Raw genomic sequence first — 22,760 nt, 5'->3', positions numbered from 1 at the left:
GTTTAATCTTTTTTACTTTATCAGTTGAACGAGACTGATATGTCGCTTACTAAGTCACGGCCATCTAATTCTACTGAAAATGTTAGCATAGATTTTTTTTTGTTACGTTATGTGCAACAGGAGATGTCTACATTCATAAACTTATCACTTTTCCAGATAGCAATTTATCTTTGACTTTACGAATACCCCAATGATATTCCTTCAAATAAACTAAGTTACTTTTCATTTTGGTATTTAATTCTGACACAATATCAGTACGAATTTTATTAAAAAATTATCCTCTCCGACCAATATTGGTAGGTTGTTTATATCAGTGGCTTGAAATTCACTTAACGGACAATAATTTATAAAGCCACTTCTCAAAAAATCAAATCACTACTGAAAGTGATAACTAAATTGCTATCACCTCCATTTTGACATGAAGGTGATTAAATCGCGGTGACTATCACCTTACGTAATGCCAACGTTTGATAGTGATGTTAGCCTCTCAGCAGTGGTGACAGAACTTGGTGATTATCACCTTACATGATTCCAAATTTTCAAAAGTGATAATCACTTGGTGATAATCACCTTACATGATTCCACCCCGGTATCTATTTTACGGTTGCAAAAATACTGGAAATAATGAATTGAAGGATTGAATTGATGTTCATTGACTTAAATTTAAATGTAGTATATAAATGTAATAATATTATGCAAAATAAATCTTCAAAGTTGGGTTTTAAACTTTTTTAAATTGTAGTATTTTAAGGAATCTTGATGTAATGTATAGGATATAATAAGTATTATGTGAAGTGCATCTTTACACCACTAGGTGGACTAAAAAAAGTTTTCGCATCTCTGTAGCTCGGAAACTGTTAATTTTAAAAACATGGTGTCAAACAGTTTATAGACAATCTGATGCCTGTTTGGAAGAAACAGTGTAACTAGTGTATAAAATATGCACTAATCTTGGTACTTGTGGTTAGGGAGACATGTCCAAATATGGGACGACACTGGTAGACCACCCGGAAAAACTCAAACTTTTTCATGCAACTTAGGTCCACCCTAAAATATATGCTGTCTTTAGTTGTCGTACTACGTTAAAATCGATCTCTTGTTTGAACATACTTGGCAAAACCAATTTAATCTTGGCTTGTGTCAGTTACTAAGCCCTATTATCACAAGTAGTTTAAGTAGTTTCTGACTGATAGTTTATACCCATTATAAAATCGAACTGCATAGACTATTTCGATTCAGTATTATTAAGGCCGACAATGATTCCACACGTTATCTGCGCAGTGTTGTTACTTCAAGTGGCTTATGGTAAGTGACAAATTTCTATCTGTATAAAAGCTGAATCTAACAAGCTGTCGTCGATTCTACTGGAAAGCTGCACCAGCTGAACTTGACTGGTGGAGAATCGTTAATGGCACGGATGCGTCCATCAAGGATTATCCATTCGCGATATCCCTTCGCGGTAGCACCGGCCGTCATTCTTGCGGTGGAAGCATTCTGAACGAAAGATGGGTTATGACCGCTGCTCACTGTGTCAATTACTACACAACTCCTTTGGTGCAAACGGTGCAAGTTGGTAGAACTGATGTATCACGGGAGGTCGATGATTCCGTGTACGGGATTGAGGATGTGATCGTTCACCCGTTCTACAATCCATCCAGGAGTTACATCTTCGACATCGCGTTGCTGAAACTGAAAAAACCGTTGGTATTCAGTGAAACCATCCAACCGGTTGAGCTACCGGAGAAGTATCATGAGGTGCCTGAATCCGATTCGACAGTGACTCTGATTGGATGGGGTTTAAAGGCAACGGGAGGTATTCTGCCCACCACACTACAGCAAGTGAGCTATTCTGTGGTACCAAATGCCAAGTGCAGTGAATTGCACTACAATCACATTTACCCAAATCACATTTGTGCAGCCACTCCGGGAGGTGGAAAAGGGCAGTGCAGCGTGAGTACCGGAATGGACGTCGTCAAGTGTCAATAATAACTTTCAAGTTTTATTCATTTCAGGGCGATTCTGGCGGTCCACTGCTGCACAAAGGAGTTCAAGTTGGCATCGTGTCGTGGAGTGTTAAACCTTGCGCTGTAGCACCTTATCCAGGAGTGCTGACCAAAGTGTCCTATTTCATTGATTTTATCAAACAACACATAAATAATTGACGAACTTCTACTGTCACCGCCACGTACAAACTATTCAAAATTGAATATAAATTTGTAAGTTGCATTTGTAACACATTGTCACAAACCGCCGAATACCAAATCTTCCATGAAAATAAATGTGTCTCCGTTGTTTTCGTCCGTCTTTATTTAGAAACAATTTTCAAATGCAAGAATGCTGGTGTGTGTGTGATTAATTTGGAAAGAAACCAATGTTTTTTGCCACTCTCATATAGAAAGGCTATACAATCACTTTGAAAACCGACTTTTGAGTCGAGGCCCGGAGGGTCGAATGTCTATTCGACTCAGCTCGACGAACTGAGCAAATGTCTGTGTATGTATGTATGTGTGTGTATGTGACAAATAATGTAACTCAATTTTCTCAGAGACTGATAACGATTTTTACAAACTAGGATTCAAATGAAAGGTCTAGCGGTCCCATAGATCGCTGTTGAATTTTATCCTGATCTGACTTCCTGTTCCGGAATTACAGGGTGATATTCACCAAAAAAAATATGTCATTACTTTTCTCAGAAATGGCATGACCGATTTTCACAAACTTAGATACATTGTCATGCAAAATGATGCAAAATCGGTTCAGCCATCGGTACGTGCTGGTACGGAAGAAGCAGAAAAGTACCCACCTAGCGTGCTTTGTTCAATTTTGCAGGCGTGCAGGGTTACCACATTTAAATTTAAAGTTTACCCTAAAGAAATTTTTTGATTTTATTTAAGTTTGAAAATGAAAATCTTGATAGAATCATCTAGTGATAAAAAACATAAATAATATGAGAAAGGCATCATTACACTACAAGGTAGATTAAAAAAGGTTTCGTTAATGTTTGATACAAACGAGCATTGAGATAAAATTCAGTGCCAAGAAGAAGTGCAAAAATTCAACCGAATGAAGTGAACGAATTATCGCACAAAGCATAACGTGCAAAACCGACAAATTGAAATACAGAGACACATCGAGTGGAACTACACCCGGCAGTATTCGACTGGTGCTTCAGACAATGGCGACAACGATTGGGATCATTCTTTCTTCTAAGGGCACGTTATCTAAAGAACCATAAAAATTACTTCTCTGAAAATTATTAGTTTGGCGCAAATTTAGGATAATTTGATTATTTTGGTGTACTTTTCGCTGTGCGAATTTTGCACCAAACAAGTGCAAATAAAGCCAGCATTTGGCTACTTCGGGTTCGAGGAAAATTCTTCGAATATTGTTTAATATCGTATAAAATTTCACAATTTGGCTCTTCTGAAAGTCAGAAATGAATCCTGTACAGCATTTTGATAGTTTCTTTCACTGGAGCATGCAAATCCGAAATGAAATAATTACAAATAAATCCAACAGTCAGCTGTTTTTCGAAAAAAAACTTGGAGTAGGTAATCTCAGAGACATAACCGCGAGATTGACGTAGGACTGCATTCGAGATGTGTATAGGTAGCAATTGATTTGATACCGTTTGACCGTTTAACTTTTTAAGCCGAATGATCCTTTTCAGTACTAAAATTGTAATATTGAAAAGGATCATTCGGTTTCAAAAGATCACGTTTGTATTTTATTCTCTCGGTGACGCTTAAGGATCAAGAGTAAACCCAGTTATCTTGTGTTTTCAATTTGTGTATTACGTACATTCTATTTGGTACGTATATCATAGATCTAAGGATTCATATACGCAGTGCAACCAGTTTATCAAATCTTTTTATCGCAATAATTTCTGCAAGGGGAAATCCATATAGGAATGTGTTTGTTGCTAATCAAATGTGTTAGTGGAAGTAAACTGAAACTGAAATAATTTTTCTCGAGCAGTTTCAAAGAAAACAGAAGAGTTTTAGACCAAGATTTTCGCTTTTGGTGAATTACAATTTTAAGCAGAATGAACTGATTGGTTTATTTTTCAACTATATGGAAGATTGATTAATTAAAATCAGCAAATCAGCACCGGCAATTTGGTTTTACGCAACGCACTCCGCAATTGACATGGCGGGCCTCGGCGAATTATGCAAATTTTCGTTATCGCGTATTCTCTTGGAATTTGCCACGTCATATTTTGACTGCATGTATTGAGGCATGTTCAAGCTCTCGCCAGTCTTTTACAAAGCTAAAACTAACCGATTGGCTACAATTCTTTTATATCTTCAAAATAACTGCTTCAAGTTCCGACCATATTAGGTTGTCAAAACTGAATCATTTGGAAAGTTGCTTCGTGTAAGATTTCCGATATAAAAATGTCATAATGTTTTTTGGGATTCATTTCTAGTTCCTAAAGGTGCCAAATTGTGGAACTTTCTCCCATATTAAGCACTGCTCGGTGCCTTTTTCTCAAACTCAAAGCAACTGAATATTGGCTTTATTTGCATTCGTTTAATGCGTAGTCCGCAATATGAACGGTGATTATTTCATTAGATTTTTTTCTAAACGGATTATTTTTACTTCCGATTTGCATATTTCAAAGATGAATAATTCTAATAGTCCTTTGGGAAACCCTTAGAATGGACGATTAATTGACTTTTCTGCGTCGCTCACATTTCGGTGTATTTTTCACGAATGCGAACGACCAGCAGCTAGATGATGACGCAAGGACCAAATTGGAGAATTTTCCACGATATTAAACACTGTTTGGAACATTTTTCTCGAACGCGAAGCAGTAAAATGATAGTTAACGTTCGTTTAATGCAAATTTCGTGCAGTGAACAGTGCACAAACCTAATCGAATTGTTCAAGATTTGTACTAAGCTGATGATTTTTATCTTCGATTTGCATTGAAGCTATATAGATAATTCTTTAGAAAACATTTAGAGTCATCAGAACGGCTGATTTTGAATAATGTTACCCATTGTTGTCCACTTTTCGTTTTCTTTCTCTCCATTGCAAACGACCACTAGCAAGATGATGCAATAACTTTCGTTTGAAGGAGCAAGACTTTATGCAAGCGTATGAGTAATGTCAACAATGTGTGCGTAAAAACAAATTCCGGCGCTTTTTTTTCCTGATTTTAATATATATATAGCTTCCATATGGTTGAAAATAAACCAATCAGTTCATTCTGCTTAAAATTGCAATTCAAGAAAAGAGAAAATCTTAGTCTAAAATCTTCTGTTTTCTTTGAAACTGCTCGAGAAAAATTATTTCAGTTTCAGCTAATTTCCACTAATACATTTGATTAGCAACGAACACATTCCTATATGGATTTCCTCTTGCAGAAATTATTGCGATATAAAGATCTAAGTAAACCCGCAAAATAGAAACCTTTAATTTAACACAAGAAAGGCAATGGATATGCAATTTTGTCGTAAAACTATTTATTTTTCCGGAAAACTGCTTTTGTAACAGAAAATATTTAATTTTGTGTAGCGCAATCTGATACAAATGCATTGAAGCAGTGGTGCTAACTTTTTTATTAGAGAATTAAAATCTACATTCGTAAAATGTAAGTAATTTTCAAAACTGATATTTCATCCAAGATGTCAAGCTTAACATTCATTTGAGAATAAAATATTGTTGAAAAAGATTGTTTGGAACTCAATCGTGCAATCCACTTTGACAAACACGGTACACTGCATATATGAATACACACATCTATGGCATACGTACCAAATAAAATGTACGTAATATAAAAATTTCCAACACAAATTAACTTGATTTACTATTGATCCTGAAGCGAAACGCACATTGCGAACGTCCAACAGCAGATATGCTCACAGAGGAACTATTTGCTGTTTTCAGCCGGGGATGAATAAACGATATACTCAATCAATAGTTGCTGTTTTTTGCGTTTAGGCTTGAGGAACGGAGCTTCATATTCGTCGCTGACAGTTGAATAATGCCAGGTGTAGTTTCATTGTCTTGAAGTAGATGGAAGCCTGCGCACTCAATATGTCTCCGTTCATGGATTATCATAGACTTAAGCTAGCAAACGTGCTACAGAGTCCATTTATAGATTCGCTTGATTATGATGTGCTGTGTTTGTACGTACCTATTTTGTCACTATTCGATCAATGTTTACGTAATATACGTGGTATTAACATCAATTCCACACCATCTTCCATTCGTTTTTTGAAAGATTTATAGAAAATACTCACACTGGTAAAAAGTAATTAAGAAATCAAATCTGGAGCAATTTTGTCCCACTTTCGTATTGTGAAATTTTGAAAATGCGCCCAGCTGACCATAGTAAAGAAAGACGTAGTCCTACGTCAAAACTTTATCATTATAATCATTTAATTTCCTCAAAATTCGATTAAATGATTTCTGCAAACTATGTTCATTCAACTGTGAAACATGTGTAATTTAATTATAAAATAGAAACTATTTGAAATTTTTTATCCTTATCCAACTTTCATAAAAATAATAATACTTGTAATACTTTTACCTAATCTTAGCACTGCAAATATATTTGTACCTCGATAGAATTTGCCTCACAGATCATCTTCACCAAACGAAACGCTAGAGTAGATGAAAGTATAAATTTATATTTAACGCATTCTATAAATGTGTATCGATTATGTATAGTATAGTGTATTTAAATTCTATTGATCATTTTCACTGAAAAAAGGGTTTTCAAGGAATATCAATAAAACGGAAGTCGCGATCTTGGAATTCAGAACCACCTCAAACATCGTTTTCCAACTTGTACTCATCAAACCCGTTCCGAAAATACTCATATTCTGATGGTTTGTAACGAATATCGATGAACCGGAAGTCGTCATCTTGGAAATTGATGCGACCTAGAACATCCTTTTTCTGCAAATACTAATAGTTTTTGTTCCATAGTTATCCATTATATTATACATATCCAATAATATACATAAATGGGAAAACTTATTTTAAGTTGAAAATTCCAAATAACGTAAACTTCTTTTACGTTGAAAATTCCAAATAACGTAAACTTTTTTTACGTTGAAAATTCCAAATAACGTAAACTTTTTTTACGTTAAAAATTCTAAATAAAGTAAACTGTTTTTAGGTTGAAAATTCCAAATAACGTTAACTTTTTTTACGTTGAAAATTCTGAATAACGTAAATTTTTCTTACGTCATAATTCGATTTACGAAGACCCGATTATTACGTAAATGGAGGTTTGGGAGTACTTGTCATCTATCGAGTTTACATAACACCACGTTGTCATTTCTCGTGGAGTGGAGGAAAATATATTGATTGGTGGACGGAACAAGATTGCATGACTTCATGAAAAGTTCTTGTAAACACCTGATTATATATTTATTCTTTTTATGTACAATCATAAAATTAGCAGACACAATGAATCGTACACAAAAAAATAACGAAATTTACACTACATGTCATTCAATGATACACTTGAAATAGACATCAATTGAATCAAAAATTTGATTGAAAAACATCATCGATGTGAAAGTAAAGACTGTCCCAGAAAGTATGGACGCACTTTGATTTCGCTGTAAATAATTCACAAGTGTTAGATATTCAAATTTTATTCGATATTCTGATAATATTAGACTACAACAACAGAATATTATTCTCAACGTTTGCTACTTAGCCATTGTGGACTAGTTGGCGCACCTTCTTGCGAACGTTCCTCATTAAATTCCATACATACTTCTTGGCGACTTTGTTTTGACACCATTTCCAATCTTTTTCGAACTGTTAAATGGTTTCGGCTGCCGACACATGTTTCCAAAGATGTGCCTTCGTTAATGCCCAAAATTCCTCAATTGGTCGAAGTTGTGGGTAATTTGGTGGATTCATGTCTTTTGGGACGAAAGTGACATTTTTGGTAGTATACCATTCTACCGTTGATTTCGAGTAGTGGCAAGAAGCAAGATCTGACCAGAAGACAACAGGATCCTTGTGACTTCGAATCATGGGTAGAATTCGTTTTTGTAAACATTCCTTGATATATATTTCGCTGTTCATTGAAGCATTGGTGTAGAGATGGTCGGGTATAGAAATTCTTATACCCGAACCCGACCCGTACCCGAGTGATCAGCAAAAAAAAATACCCGTACCCGACCCGTACCCGATTAAAAATTTAAAAAATTACCCGTACCCGACCCGTACCCGATCAATAATAAAAAAAATTACCCGTACCCGACCCGTACCCGATAAAAAATAAAAAAATTTACCCTTACCCGACCCGTACCCGATTAAAAATTACCTGTACCCGTACCCGACCCGAATGAGTAGTAAAAAGTTTAACAAAATTCAGGATGGAAAAAATAAAGTGTTTTAGATAGCGAGCTAGATAGAGCGTATCAGGCTCTAGTTTGTAAGTAAAATTCATTAAAATGCTTGTTTACATTTAAACATATAAATACACTGTGAAGCATGAATAGATTTCCAATGTCTTTGGTACTTTATACTCATTTACAAATGTCAACAAAAGGGAGTTATATCTACTCAAATTTTTCGAGAAGCATATTTATCCAAAATGTCGTAATACCCGTTGTATTCAATTTTGGGTAGGTATGGTTTTTACGAAACAGTGCGACTTTTGATCCAATTCTTTAGAACCACAAGTAAACGTGCTCATTATCTTGACACACAAATAAAAATTCACATTAGAATCACTTGAAAAATCACGAACATCCCCTAAAATTAATAGAGTATCATCGGTTCGTTTACGTGAATTGACCAAACATCAAATAATTCACGTGTATTCCCGGTGTGAAAAATTCAATTTTGAAAATGGTGAACTGTGAGTCCTTCAAGTGTAAGTAGTTTGAACATTTGTGAGAAATTTTTTTTGGTTACATTTTTTTTACTACAAAGCAAAATGAATTATGATTTTGATTTAAATTAATCTGTCAAATATGCCCGTTTTGTAAGCCTCACAAACCCACACCAACGATGTTAACGGGAGCTGGTGGTTTTTACAGCCATTGAACTTCTGTTCCACCTCCTTTGGAACCCTCAACGAGTGAACATGGTGATAATTTGAGCATTTCGCGTGAAAAGATTTTCACCCGTACTTTTGCGACTGTCACGCATCGAGATTTTTAGTGAAAAGAAACGTAAACTAACTCGACGTCAACATTTCAAAAGGGCCTAAAAACAATTGACAGATTTTCTTTGTTTACTTTCTCTTTCGACTATATCTGCGTTATTATACAAACGTTCGTTACATATTTGGTAATGTTGGAAACATGGAGATATTATCTTTCATTCTACACGAATACTTTGTAGGTACACGTGAAAATTAAAGAGATATTCACAAAAGAGAAAGTAAACAAAGAGAAACTCTCATTGGTTTATGTGCCCTTATGAAATGTTGAACATCGAACTGGCAATATAGCTCAACTTGCTGTGCCATCAATCGGTGTCATTTCAAGTGAGGTGACACCACCCAGAAGTGAAGAATAAGAAGAACTTCTATGCAGATTTTCTGAAATAAATGTTCATGTTTTTATGGGTAGAATCCTAATGATTTATATGTAAATTTTGAAAATCTCCAACCAATATTTAAAATAACAGTTTTCTGTTATCTGAATGTGATATGAGTACTACACTACATTTTATATATTAATCAAATAATTTTTACTGGATTGTGCATTAAACAGCTTTAAAATGGCAGTCCATTAAAACCTACGTGAAAAGTAGGGTCTGGCCGCAACATCTTAGAGCTAAGGCAGTGTGTCTTATTAAATATGTTATAAAAAAGTAGGGTGGAAAATATTCACATAACTTTTCACGTAACTATGATTGATCGTTTTTTTTAAATGAAGAAAAGAAATGTTTTTTTCTGGAAAAAGATGCCAGTTTTCAGGTCTAGTTCTAGGTGCGAATGTCAAAACCCCTTGAATCAAATTGTTTATTTTTCGGAACAACTGTTTTGCAAAAAAAAATTCTCGTCAACGTGTAAACATATTTATGTAAAGTACAAATGGTCGGTTAATCGATCAGAAAAAAAATTTACCCGTACCCGACCCGTACCCGAGTGAGTAGTAAATTTTTTTACCCGACCCGACCCGTACCCGAGTAAGCAGTAAATTTTTTTTACCCGTACCCGACCCGTACCCGATTGAAAATAAAAATTTTTACCCGTACCCGATCAAAAACCCGTCGGGTACGGGTACGGGTCGGGTTTCGGGTAAAATACCCGATACCCGACCATCTCTACATTGGTGATGAAGGGTTTCGAAATCTTACCGCAGCTACAAATTGCTTGCCAGACCATAGCTTTCTTACCAAATTTTTCGACTTCAATCGATGTCTCGGACTGGTTTAACTGGACTGGATTTGTAATCGAGTTTCACGTAGGTTTCGTCGTCTATGATTATGCAGTTCAAATTTCCAGCAAGAATCGTATTGTACAGCTTTCGAACCCTCGGCCTGATCGATGCTTCTTGTTTCGGACTACGTTTTGGTTGTTTCTGCTTCTTATAGGTTCGAAGATTCAAACGTTCTTTAGCACGAAGAACATTTGACTTTGAAGTGCCCACTTTTTTGGCCATCCCGAACTGAAACCTCCTTCTTTTGCTCGAACGCCTTCAGTATACGTTTATTCAACTGAGGGTTGGCAGGACCTTTTTTTCGATCCGTTTTCGGTTTATCCTCAAAGGTGTTATCCTCACCGAATTTCCTGATTGCATTTCGCACGGCTTTTTCACTTACTCCTTCCATTTTTGCTATCTTTCTCAGTGACAGTCCGCGTTCTGTGCACCAGTTGTGCACAATTTTTCGACGTTGTTCTGCTTCCACGCATTTCGAAACAAACTAATGAAAACGAATAAACAACTGCACAAGTGGTTAGAGAAGAGTGTAAACAACAGGACGCAGCCATAAAAATTGACAGATTCTGAACCATTGCGGACAGTCTTTAAATTAGATTGTCTTGATTTTTCAACGAAATATACAACATATTTGAATCTACGACTTAATATTTTTAACTGTGTATTATGTTACGTGGACAGTTTCAATCGAACTTTTAAGCCGATAAGGCAAGGTTAGACAAATTTTGGGAATTCACATCTTTTTAATGCAGATATTTGGAACAAGAAATTGTATATAAAGTTACCTTACTGTTCCTTATTTTGCAATGTATTTTGTAAGCTAAACTAAGCGTTTATAAGAAAATACGGCGTTATCAACAGAAAAATCAATGCACTTCAATTTAATTTTACATATGTTATGGCTTTCAATCAAATTCTAGAATCAACTGATGTCTATTTCCGATTACTATTGAATTACACGCTGTGTAAATTTCATTATTTTTGGTTGATCATCAAGTACTGAATGGTCATGGTCAGTACAAGAGATGACATTTACAGATATTTCTGTATTATACAGATTTTTACATGCGCATACAGATTTGATACAGATTGGAAATCCATCTCAACATATGAAGTGAAAAATTTCAAACTAGATAAGTCTATGGAATCATAATTCATTTGTTTTTGATAAGAAAAAAACTGTAAAATTTCGTCGTTGAATATTCTTGTGAGCACCGCAATGACTGACGAAGATATGAAATTGAATCAACCATTCTATAACCATAATCTATTGGAATAACATTTTTCAACATAATTGTATTGTAGAAAATTCATTTTAATAGCGAAAACAGATAAAGAAAAATTCAAATTGAACTGCCGAGTCTTGCATTAGGCAGTTCAATTTGAACTGCTCTGCACTGATGAGTCAAAGACGAAACATAAAGAAATTTCAAAACGGTGATGTGCCCTAAGCACAAACCGGAAACCCTCTAAATGAGATAAAGACAGATATTTTATACAAAGCAATATACATTTTCTATGAAAATATCTGGCATCTCTGATCAGCACTTCTCAACGCGAGCACTAGCAAAAGTATACAAAAAAATCTTTCTATACGAGGCAAAATTTACAATAGTTTTGATAATACTGTTCTTGATAGATTTCATTTGTAAATACATCGTTTTCTTCGATTTGACGTCTGAAGATTTCAATCCGAACGTAATAAATGAAGTTGGGTTATCGCTAGTTCAAATAAACGGCTTCTCGTGGAATGATAAGAACTTAATTCAGATATGACAGCAAAACAATCGCATCTGCCTTTCACACGTATGCATTTTCATTGATGAAATCAATGATATATGACACTTTGGTTAGTACGCCCGGATAAGGTGCGATAGTGCAGGGCTTTTTACTCCATGACACGATGCCGACTTGAACTCCCTTATGTAGCAATGGGCCGCCCGAATCTCCCTAAAATGCGAACAACATGAAAATTATATCCATCAATTTACGTAAATATTAGTGCTCACATTGCATTGCCCTTTTCCTCCTTCTGGAATGCCAGCACATATCAGGTTCGGATAGATGTGATTGTCATGCAAATTGTTGCACTTTTCATTTGGTACCACAAAGTAGTTCACTTTCTGCAGGGTGGTATGAGCAACTCCTTCCGTTGCGTTCCGTCCCCATCCGATAAGGGTTACGGCTAAATCGGATTCATCCAATTCCTGATACTTGTCCTTCGGAAGCTGGACCCGCTTGATAGTATCGCCAAAAACCAACGATTTCTTCAGTTTCAGCAACGCCACGTCGAAGATGTTACTTTTAGACGAATCGTAAAACGGATGAATGATTACATCGTCTATCCAATAAACGGACTCGTCGATTTCTGATGAAACATTCGTTCTGCCAACCTGAACCGACTGCAACAGAGGAGTTGTGTAGTAGTTGACGCAATGTGCAGCTGTCAGAATCCAGTTTTCGTTGAGAATACTTCCACCACAGGAATGACGGCCAGTGCTGCCCCGCAAAGATACCATGAAAGGATAATCATTGATGGAAGCATCCGTGCCATTGACGATCCTCGACAAATCAGCTGCAGTCGGTGCAGCTTTCGATACAAAAAGGAGTTGTATGTAGAAAACAAGTTCTATATGAGCATTACACTTACCGTAGGCTACTTGATGTAACAGCAATGCCCAGATGAGTTGTGAAATCATTGTTTGCTGTAATAATACTGAAGTGGGATAATCGCTACTGCTTAAATATTGAGTCAATAAAAACAAGTGTCGAAGTATATCGGTAACAATTTGAGATAATGCATAATCTCAAATAATAATGTATAATTTTAGTACCGCTTTGTTACACGATTACATTCTAGTGTTTTGAAACAGGGATGATCAATATCGTAACAGTATATTCAATATAAATGAAAACGTCTTCATAGAGTAAAAGTCACATGAAATATTTATTATCTAGTTCAATTATTCGCCGCCACGGAGATACCGAAATCAGCAATTTGGCTAAAAAATTGGTTGATTTTCTGAATTTAGCTAATTATTTTTTGAGACAACTAAAAAATTTTGATTTTGCTAATTTAGATTTTTTAATTCTCATTCCTTTAATAATGATAAAATATTAGTTGAAATGGCTAGTTTTTTAGTTGAATTTACCAATTAAACGTGCTGTCATTTTTTGTTTAATTTTTTAGTTAAATTCAAGAAATAAAATATTGTTTTCAACCAAAATGAATGGTTGAATTGACTTCTGCAATTTGTAGATATATGGAGCACTGTCACCAAAAAAAAAGGTTCACACTGTAATGACTACTAGCCACTAGATGGAACACTATTACCGAAAAGAATTTTTCAGTCGCGGTTGTCTTTTCTATATTGGCAGATATAAATACGATAGCGAATTCCCGTGTTGCATTGGAGGAAAAGATATAAACGGAACATAAACTTCTATTTCATATTTTTTCCCTGTAATAATCATAGTAATCACTGTTTTCTTCATTCGACTCCTCCAAAACAACTCTCTCACTGAAAACTTTGAGCACTCGGAAAGCAAATACCGAATACAAGTAGTACTGCGGACGGCATAGCCCGAGCGAAACATACCATGAAATAACGAGAGAAGAGCTACCGCCTACTACGAGTATTCTACACAAACTGTGAAAGATCTTAATTTCTTGATTCAAAATTATGCTTTGAACAAATATAAATCAACCTTTTTTTGAATACGACTTACTTTACTATGGGGCGCCTTTTCAAAATGTACCCTCTGAGAGAGTGATAAATTTTTGATCGTGAATATCTCTTGTTGTAAAAGGTGATTTTTTTGAGGTTAGGATTTTCATGCATTAGTATTTGCTCAGATTTTTTGAGGTTATGATTTTCATGCATTATTATTTGCTCAGTATGCTCTGACATTTCATCATGAATAGACTTACTAACGAGCAACGCTTGCAAATCATTGAATTTTATTACCAAAATCAGTGTTCGGTTCGAAATGTGTTTCGCGCTTTACGCCCGATTTATGGTCTACATAATTCTGGTTGAATGGCTACGTAAATAAGCAAAATTGCCGCATTTGGAGTGAAGAGCAATCAGAAGCCGTTCAAGAACTGCCCATGCATCCCGAAAAATGCACTGTTTGGTGTGGTTTGTACGCTGGTGGAATCATTGGACCGTATTTTTTCAAAGATGCTGTTGGACGCAACGTTACAGTGAATGGCGATCGCTATCGTTCGATGCTAACAAACTTTTTGTTGCCAAAAATGGAAGAACTGAACTTGGTTGACATGTGGTTTCAACAAGATGGCGCTACATGCCACACAGCTCGCGATTCTATGGCCATTTTGAGGGAAAACTTCGGAGAACAATTCATCTCAAGAAATGGACCGGTAAGTTGGCCACCAAGATCATGCGATTTGACGCCTTTAGACTATTTTTTGTGGGGCTACGTCAAGTCTAAAGCCTACAGAAATAAGCCAGTAACTATTCCAGCTTTGGAAGACAACATTTCCGAAGAAATTCGGGCTATTCCGGCCGAAATGCTCGAAAAAGTTGCCCAAAATTGGACTTTCCGAATGGACCACCTAAGACGCAGCCGCGGTCAACATTTAAATGAAATTATCTTCAAAAAGTAAATGTCATGTACCAATCTAACGTTTAAAATAAAGAACCGATGAGATTTTGCAAATTTTATGCGTTTTATTGTTTAAAAAAGTTCTCAAGCTCTTAAAAAATCACCCTTTATTTAACGAATCAACATAATTTTTACTACACGCCATCGGAAATATGATCACAATTGTATGATAAAATTATCAGTTGTGTGACAAAATCCCAAAAAATTCAAAATTAAACTTTTCTGAAATGTTTGGTATAAACGAGTATCAAAGAGGATAATTCATAAGGCGCGTTTGCCTTTCTCGTAATTTTAAAGCTCAGTGATCTGTCAAAGGATTTATATAATCTAACTACCAATAGCATCGAAATTTTTCAAATTAAACGTGTATAGCAACAGAATTGAAGTATTTCAATAGCACACTATTGAAAAACATGTCTCATTTGACCCATGTCAACCCCAGCCAATCAGAACGCGTTCTGAGGAAGAGAATAAAATATCATCTGCTGTACAACAAATCGTTCGAGAAAAATGTTCCGAACAGTGCTTAATATCGTAGTGAGTTCCACAATTTGGTCCTTCTGAAAGGCAGGAATGAATCCCGTACAGCATTCTGATAGTTTCTTTCAATGAAATGCAAACCCGAAATGAAATAATCGAAATTAAAATTCTATGTATATGCTGTTATTTTTATAGCCGTTAGGACCGCCCATTAGTAAAAAGCTGCAAACGAAATCACGTAAAAAGAAACCTCTTAACAAAAATTGGATCAGTTTGGATTCTATCGCCACTGCGAGCAGATGTACTGTGTGTCGTTTGCAAAGCTAGTTTCGCTTCCGACAAGAGCAATTACGTCACAGCTGCTAAACGTTTTCTAAAGAACTATTAGGATTTCTTCTTCGCAAATCGAAGGTAAATATCCTCAGTTTAGTGCAAATCTAGAACAGTTTGATTAGATTTGTGCACTTTTCGCTGTGAGAAATTCACTGTAATCGAGATCAAGTGAAGCCTTCTTTGTTTTTGCGAAAAATGTGGAAAAGGGGAATGCTTGCATAATTCATACAATTGATCAACTAATTAATATTCGGAAGTGTTAAGGAACATGTCAGTTGTTTTCGTATTCACGGCATCCAGTTATGTCTTTGACATTACTCACCCGCCTTTTTTGTTTCGATATAGCCATCAGCTGAAAAAACTACAACCTGTTTCAATATGAATATATCGTAAGACATGCAGAAAACATCAAAACAATTTGCAAGCAATTTCAACGAGATTATCTTGTTTAGGTTTTTAATCAATTGTTGTGCTTTGACAGTTCTCATGAGTTTTTGGCAAACAAAATTTCCAAAATAACTATTAAGGCTATCGTCCAAGTACCATGCGCGGGGGTGGTTTTAGAAAATTTTCGATGGAAATTTTGAAAAATTTGAGAAAACCAAAAACATACAGACCTTTGAAATACTTTTATCTATCTACAGGGTGAAAATGGTTGAAAAATTCGGAGGATTTTCCGAGTCTTATCAAAAATAGCTCTGAAAAATTAGTGTTTTTGTGATCTTTCACAATTATCTGGAAAAATAATGCGATGACATAAATTTTTTTTTCAAATAAACCTTATGATGGATACAAAGATTACATTCGGACACATTTATGAAAAACCTTTTCACGCTTTTCATAGAAAATCCACGAATTTCAAAAATTTTCACGAAATCGGTGATATGAAATTCGTTGATTTTCATGAAAAGCGTAAAAAGGTTTTCCAAAAATATTTCCGAATGTGATCCTTGTTGCCAGCATAAGGTTTTCTTGAAAAAAAAATTTCATTCCATCGAATTAATTTTTTCAAATAATTGTGAAAAAATTACAAAAAAAGCTCATTTTTTCAGTGCTATTTTTGATAAGACTCGGAAAATCCTCCGAATTTTCCAGCCATTTTCACCCTGTAGATAGATAAAAGTATTTCAAAGGTCTGTATGTTTTTGGTTTTGTCAAATTTTTCAAAATTTCCATCGAAAATTTCCTAAAACCACCCGCGCGCATGGTACTTGGACGATGGCCTTAAATTAGTTAAAACTGAGAATATACTTTGCTGAAAAAAAACTCTTATTTTTAGAAAATGTGTTTAGTTGGCGAATATCCTGGACACAAACCAGCAATATTTCAACCCAACACGAAAATCTCTTTAACTAAAATCAGAAAATTTGTCTCTATTCCATCATTGCTGAAGGACAGCACAAAGAAAACAAAAATGAAATTTTTTTTATCAACAAGTTTATTAGCCAAAAACTCTTGAGAAGTGTCAAAGCAAAACAATCCATTAAAAACGTGTTTAATCCACCTAGCAGTGAGATAATACCTTTTTTTACCAATCTGCATGTGTTTTTTGCATGAATATTCTTCGGTGTTTAAGTTTTCATGACATTATTTTAATGACCGTCGTTTTAAGCGACAATTTGAGATTTTAATCACTCATTAATCTGTAATGTCGAAACTGCAAATCGGATCGAATTTAAATCTAGAAGTGTGATAATCGATTAAAGATGCCATGATATGTAAGTTCCACTTTAGAGTTTACGGTAATTTAAGGAACTTCCAGAGCCGGTATTCAGGAACCAGCAAAACCCAAACCGATTCGTATGGCCATATGACGAATAAATTACAACAGTTTTGAGTACAACTTTGAAGCTTTTCGGGATTGTCATCTTCTATATCGGTTTGAATTTTAAAAATTCATCATCATGTAATTCGAGAACCGGAAGTCATAATTGGATAAAATTAATTAATTTTGTATATAAGTTTATTTTAATTTGAATTTTTGTTTCTGATATTTGATTAGGCTTTTTTTGAGAAAACGATTGAGCTTTGAAAAACGATTTTATACTGGAACCGGAATTCTAAAATCGGTATGGCCGAAGCCAGATAAATTCTCCTGAATAGCTGTATAGTTTACATTTGTTTCAAAATATTTGAAAATCAGTGAAGACATCTTTGAGAAATCATAGCACGAATTAAATTTTTAGGTGCCTTCTGAATCGACAAAAAGTTAATTTTTTTTATCGGCTATCCAAATCTGCTAACCCGATAAACCTGATTAATTTATGTGGAATAGACATTTTTATACCAATCACCCTGTATCCCCGAAACCGGATGTTGGATCTGGCTGAAGAGCAAAATGTTTTATAAAATCTTGAAACTTTTCATTTGAATCTTAGATGATTCTTAGAATTCATTTGAATCTTAGATCGGTTCAGCCATCTACGAGTAGAATGAGTTACACAATTTTGATTTCGTTTCATTTATCATCCTGTAGTTCCGGAACCAGAGGTCGGAACCAAACATAATTCAGGAACTTTGTTTGGGAGCATACGACTTTTCGTATGAATCTGAATTTGTAGAAAAGAAATTTTCCGAGAAAATTGAGTGAAATTATTTGTCACACACGCATTTGCTGATCTCGACGAACTGATTCGAATGGTATATGGATGTTATGTTCTTCCAGCATTTATTGCTGTAAGTAGTTTAAAATAATATAATTAAAAAAAAATCTGCATCATCTGGTTTATATATGTCATATTCGAACGATTATGTTGCCAAAAACGAGCCGTGCTAAAATCGGTCCGAGGCTAAATGTCATGGAAAAGGATGCTGTACACAGTCTTTTTGGTGCTTAGAAACAATTGTATGTAACAGAATAAAAAATCGTGTTTTCCGTTGCTCCCAAGCATTGCTTTGCCATACAGCGCTCAAAACTCCTACTGATGGAATAGGGGGAAAAGTCGTTTACACAAAAATTTCGATATTTACGTTAAAAATGGACGGATTTTAACAATCTATGACTTGTTGGATAGGTATTATCGTGTGGAATCTAAGTCTGAAAACATATTCTGTTTTCATGGTAAATTGTGACAGATACTGTCAAAAAACTGAAAATTTTGACATAAAACTTCGTATAACTCAAAAAGTAAACATCCGATCTCAAAACCATTCAATAGCGTTTTGGGTGACGGGGAGACCTCTCATTTGCAACTAGTTTGATCAAAATCGGCCCAGCCATCTCTGAGATCTCGACCTCTTAGTTGACAACACACATACAGACACACACACACATACACACACACAGACATTTGCTCAGTTCGTCGAGCTGAATCGATTGGTATATGTCATTCGGCCCTCCGAGCCTCGGTAAATTTTTCGAAAGTTTGAGCGAATTCTATACCTATTTTTTATATATATAAAAAAAGGTAAAAAAGGTAAAAACTAAAAAGGACAGTCTTGTTGAAACTGCTTGCAAATTATTTTTATGTTTTTCGCATGTGTTACGATATATCTATATATAAATTTCTAAACTGATATGTAAAAATGACGTAAACTTTTATTGAAAAGTGTATTCATTCCAAATTTGTGCGCATTTGAAGCGATTGTGCGTAATAATGTTTTTACGTGGAAAAGTAAAGTGAGTTTCGAATGTTGCACTCTAATTGTATATGTCAAATGAAGTTTTTTGTATCTTCCAACCTTACCGATTTTTGTTTACCGAGTGCTCAAAGTTTTTAGTGAGAGAGTCGATTTCGCGAAGTCGAATGAAGAAAACAACAATTTATAATAATTGTCTCCAATACATCATCTTATTTATTCCTGCCAATATAGAAAAGACAACGGCGACTGAAATTGTAGTGTGCCATCTAGTGGCTAGTAGTCATTACGGTGTTAACGTTTTTTCGGCGACAGTGCGCCGTATAGCTGCAAATTGCAGAAGCCAATTCAACCATTTATGTTGGTTGAAAACAATGTTTTATTTCTCTAATTCAACTAAAAAATTAGTTAAATGGAAATGAAGTGTGCCTTAGCTAAGAAATGACAGCACGTTTAATTGGTGAATGCAACTTAAAAAATAGCAATTTCAACAAATATTTTATTATTTTTATTAAGGGAATGAGAATTAAAAAATCAAAATTAGCATTCCCGGATTTTGGAAAACGCTCAAATCACTTCAATTTAGCTTTTTTTAAATAGTTTAAACAGATATCCCATATTAAAAAAATAACATTATAATAGGCCCACTAATTGAGAATTGAAGTACTATTCGGTCATCTTGATGTATAAACAGAAAGTATTTATTATGCATGCACATATTATGCATAAAAATGCAGAGATCATTCTTTGTAATCGCATCACTTGAGAACGGATGGACGGATTTACATGAATCTTTTTTTGTTTGATTAGTTTCTACCCCCACCGGGTTCGTACATCAAAAAAATTTGGAAAACTTGCCGGAAGAGTGGGAAAAATCCATGAAGTTGTTTTGTATGGACAATTTCCACTGAAAAAGTCGCCAATGCTAGCTAGATCTACGATTGATGTTTGGCGCGCAACGAGCTGCATAAGTGCTTGGCCGACGACGGAAAGAATACTAGATCGTCGAATAAATTTTTTGGCGCGCAACGAGATGTTTTGTGTGGAGAATTCTCATGCATACGTGATTCATTGGGTATCAAAATTATTGCTTGATAAATAAATTAATGACAGAATGCATATGACTGCATGACCGCTGCACTGCCCATACTCGCATATCAGTCCCATATCGATTTTCGCCAATATTGAGTTCGCTTCAGGAATGCAAACTATCCTTAACATACTCTCAGAAATTGCAATAAAAGTTTATGGTTTGTTCAGAAAAACGTGAAAAAAATATCAACTTATGTCTGTCCCATATGCAAAGTACCCGCATATCAGTCCCATTCAGTGGAAATATCAATAATTTCATTTGTTGCAATATTAGAGTAGCAAAGGTGTAGTACCGATATTACATGTAATAATACCACGATGTAGCATTAGGTAGCACAATAAATAAAAAAATTCGAAAATAAGATTTTAATCGTCTTTTTCTCGACATGCCGATTTTCCATATGGGACTGATATGCAAGTATGGGCAGTGCAGGTAGAAGAAAAATTCTGATTTCCAGTTGAACAATTGTATGTAATGAAATCAGATAAATACTATTGATCAGCGAGTTTAAAAAATCAGAAAATTTTTGAATAAATCAATGAAAAGATTGTGCTGTAGAAGCGCTAAGGTCAAACTAAGAGATCTTTCGTTGCATTTTACTTTCGAATGTTTTAGATTACACTAAGCACACATAATAAGTGGTAATTAGATCAATGTTCAAGGTGAACCATCATGGATTGAGACTGCCATTTCCTGTTTCATATTCTGTGAAGAATGTAAAAATTGGAAAGATAAATATCAAATTGAAATTTAAGCGTCGTCTCTCCAAGCAACCAAAAGTTCCACAGTACCTGAATAGTATCGACTTTATTGGAGCTTTATTGTACGCACGGTACTTTTTAGCAACTAGAACGTACAGAAAATGTTCCCAGAAAACTTTCTCGCTGATTTAAAGCTGTACAAGGAACTTCTGCAAAGTTTGTTCTGTTGCGTCGGGTGAACATTCAAGTTTGACTAATTCCTTAAAAACGGACTGTTGGGAATGTTTTGTGTACTACTTAAGCCAAATCCTTTTTTACGAACTTTTGGTTACTTGGGCTAAAAACAAATTGTAAATATATCATACTCTACCAAATGAACAACTCTAAAAGAGAAGCTCTGCAACATTGTGTTAAGTTTATCAATCAAACATTATGGCTAGTGAACTTTTTTGTCGATTATTGGAAGTAAGAGTCACATCTGGAACGGAAAACGTGGCACCTTGTATCGATTTCGTCGAAGTCGTTAGAGTAGGATCTCTGTTCAGTTTATTGACTCAAAGGATGAGATGACAACCTGTACATTTGCTCAATTTTAATATAAGTATTTCACATTTTTACATTAATTTTTTGTGATACTCCTTTTTTGAGCTAAAGCGTGTGTGTGTCGCATTCCGTTGATTGTAGGTTAGGTAATCAGAAAAACAAAGGAGACATACGTGAAGCACTTAGTCGTTTAACAATTTTGCAGTCCGAAAACATAAATTCGAACAAAAAATTTTTGGCGAGACGAAGTTCGACGGGTCAGCTAGTTTTGTATAGAGTTTTCTGCGTTCCTTCCTGAAAGTGAAAGTGGAAATATCAGTTCGGCGGGAAAATTATAAACGGAATGATGGCACAGCGAACCTAACACAATATCGTCATTTCCAGGGCTTCGGCCATGGTACAACAAATTGTCATATGGACATACGGAAACCATAAAACCAATTAATAACAATGTTCTATCAGACAAAACCGGAGACCGGTGTGTGAGTATGTTTGTTTTTTTTTAGTAGGAGGTGAAATTGCCGGATCATCAAGCTACCTGCGCATAAGTGAACTGTGGGAGTCGAACCCGAACTAAAAAACTTCCCTAGCTTCGTTCCCCTCATCCTGCCGGGACTACCATAAGGTATTACTTCGGCAGGGGGGCTGTGCTGAAGCACCACCACTCTCGATTCGCTGACGCTTCGACTACCCAGGGCTGGTCGACGTCGCGAACTACTCGGCAAATCCCCGATGATGGTTCTAACCTACGCTGACGGATAAGGTCCCCGACGATGGAAGTTTCCCCGGACCGACGTTCCCAAAACCCGTGAACGGTTCGAACGGCAGGGTGCCTGGGTCGGTCCAGTGATTCCGGTTGGAGGATGACTTCCGGTCACTGGTGCCCCGAAGATCCATACCAGAGCTGCGTCGCAATCTAGACTACGCCGACGGAGAGCTCCCCAGCGAAAGAGTTCTTCCCGACACCGAATCTCCTATTTTGACACGCGGGACACTCGAAGAATGAGCGCCGAGGTCGCTCCGGTG

General features: G+C 35.6%; 2 protein-coding genes across 2 annotated transcripts; one reads left to right on the top strand and one right to left on the bottom strand.

Annotated features, from left to right (window-relative positions):
- Window positions 1–1,204: 1,204 nt before the first annotated feature.
- Window positions 1,205–2,296, top strand: LOC131438779 (chymotrypsin-2-like). Its single transcript, XM_058609035.1, has 3 exons — window positions 1,205–1,305; window positions 1,373–1,950; window positions 2,013–2,296. The coding sequence occupies exons 1-3, from the start codon at window positions 1,257–1,259 to the stop codon at window positions 2,160–2,162; spliced, it is 777 nt and encodes a 258-aa protein (XP_058465018.1). The 5' UTR covers window positions 1,205–1,256; the 3' UTR covers window positions 2,163–2,296.
- Window positions 2,297–11,915: 9,619 nt separating this feature from the next.
- Window positions 11,916–13,075, bottom strand: LOC131437506 (trypsin-6-like). The gene is made up of 3 exons (XM_058606903.1): window positions 13,027–13,075; window positions 12,386–12,966; window positions 11,916–12,326 (listed from the first exon to the last, which is right to left on the bottom strand). Exons 1-3 carry the CDS (start codon window positions 13,073–13,075, stop codon window positions 12,177–12,179), a joined length of 780 nt encoding a protein of 259 aa, XP_058462886.1. The 3' UTR covers window positions 11,916–12,176.
- Window positions 13,076–22,760: the final 9,685 nt, after the last annotated feature.

This window comes from Malaya genurostris, chromosome 3 (assembly GCF_030247185.1).
Source record: "Malaya genurostris strain Urasoe2022 chromosome 3, Malgen_1.1, whole genome shotgun sequence".
NCBI lineage: Eukaryota > Metazoa > Arthropoda > Insecta > Diptera > Culicidae > Malaya > Malaya genurostris.
Note: the sequence above shows the minus strand (reverse complement) of the source record. Positions and strands in the feature narration are given on the sequence as shown.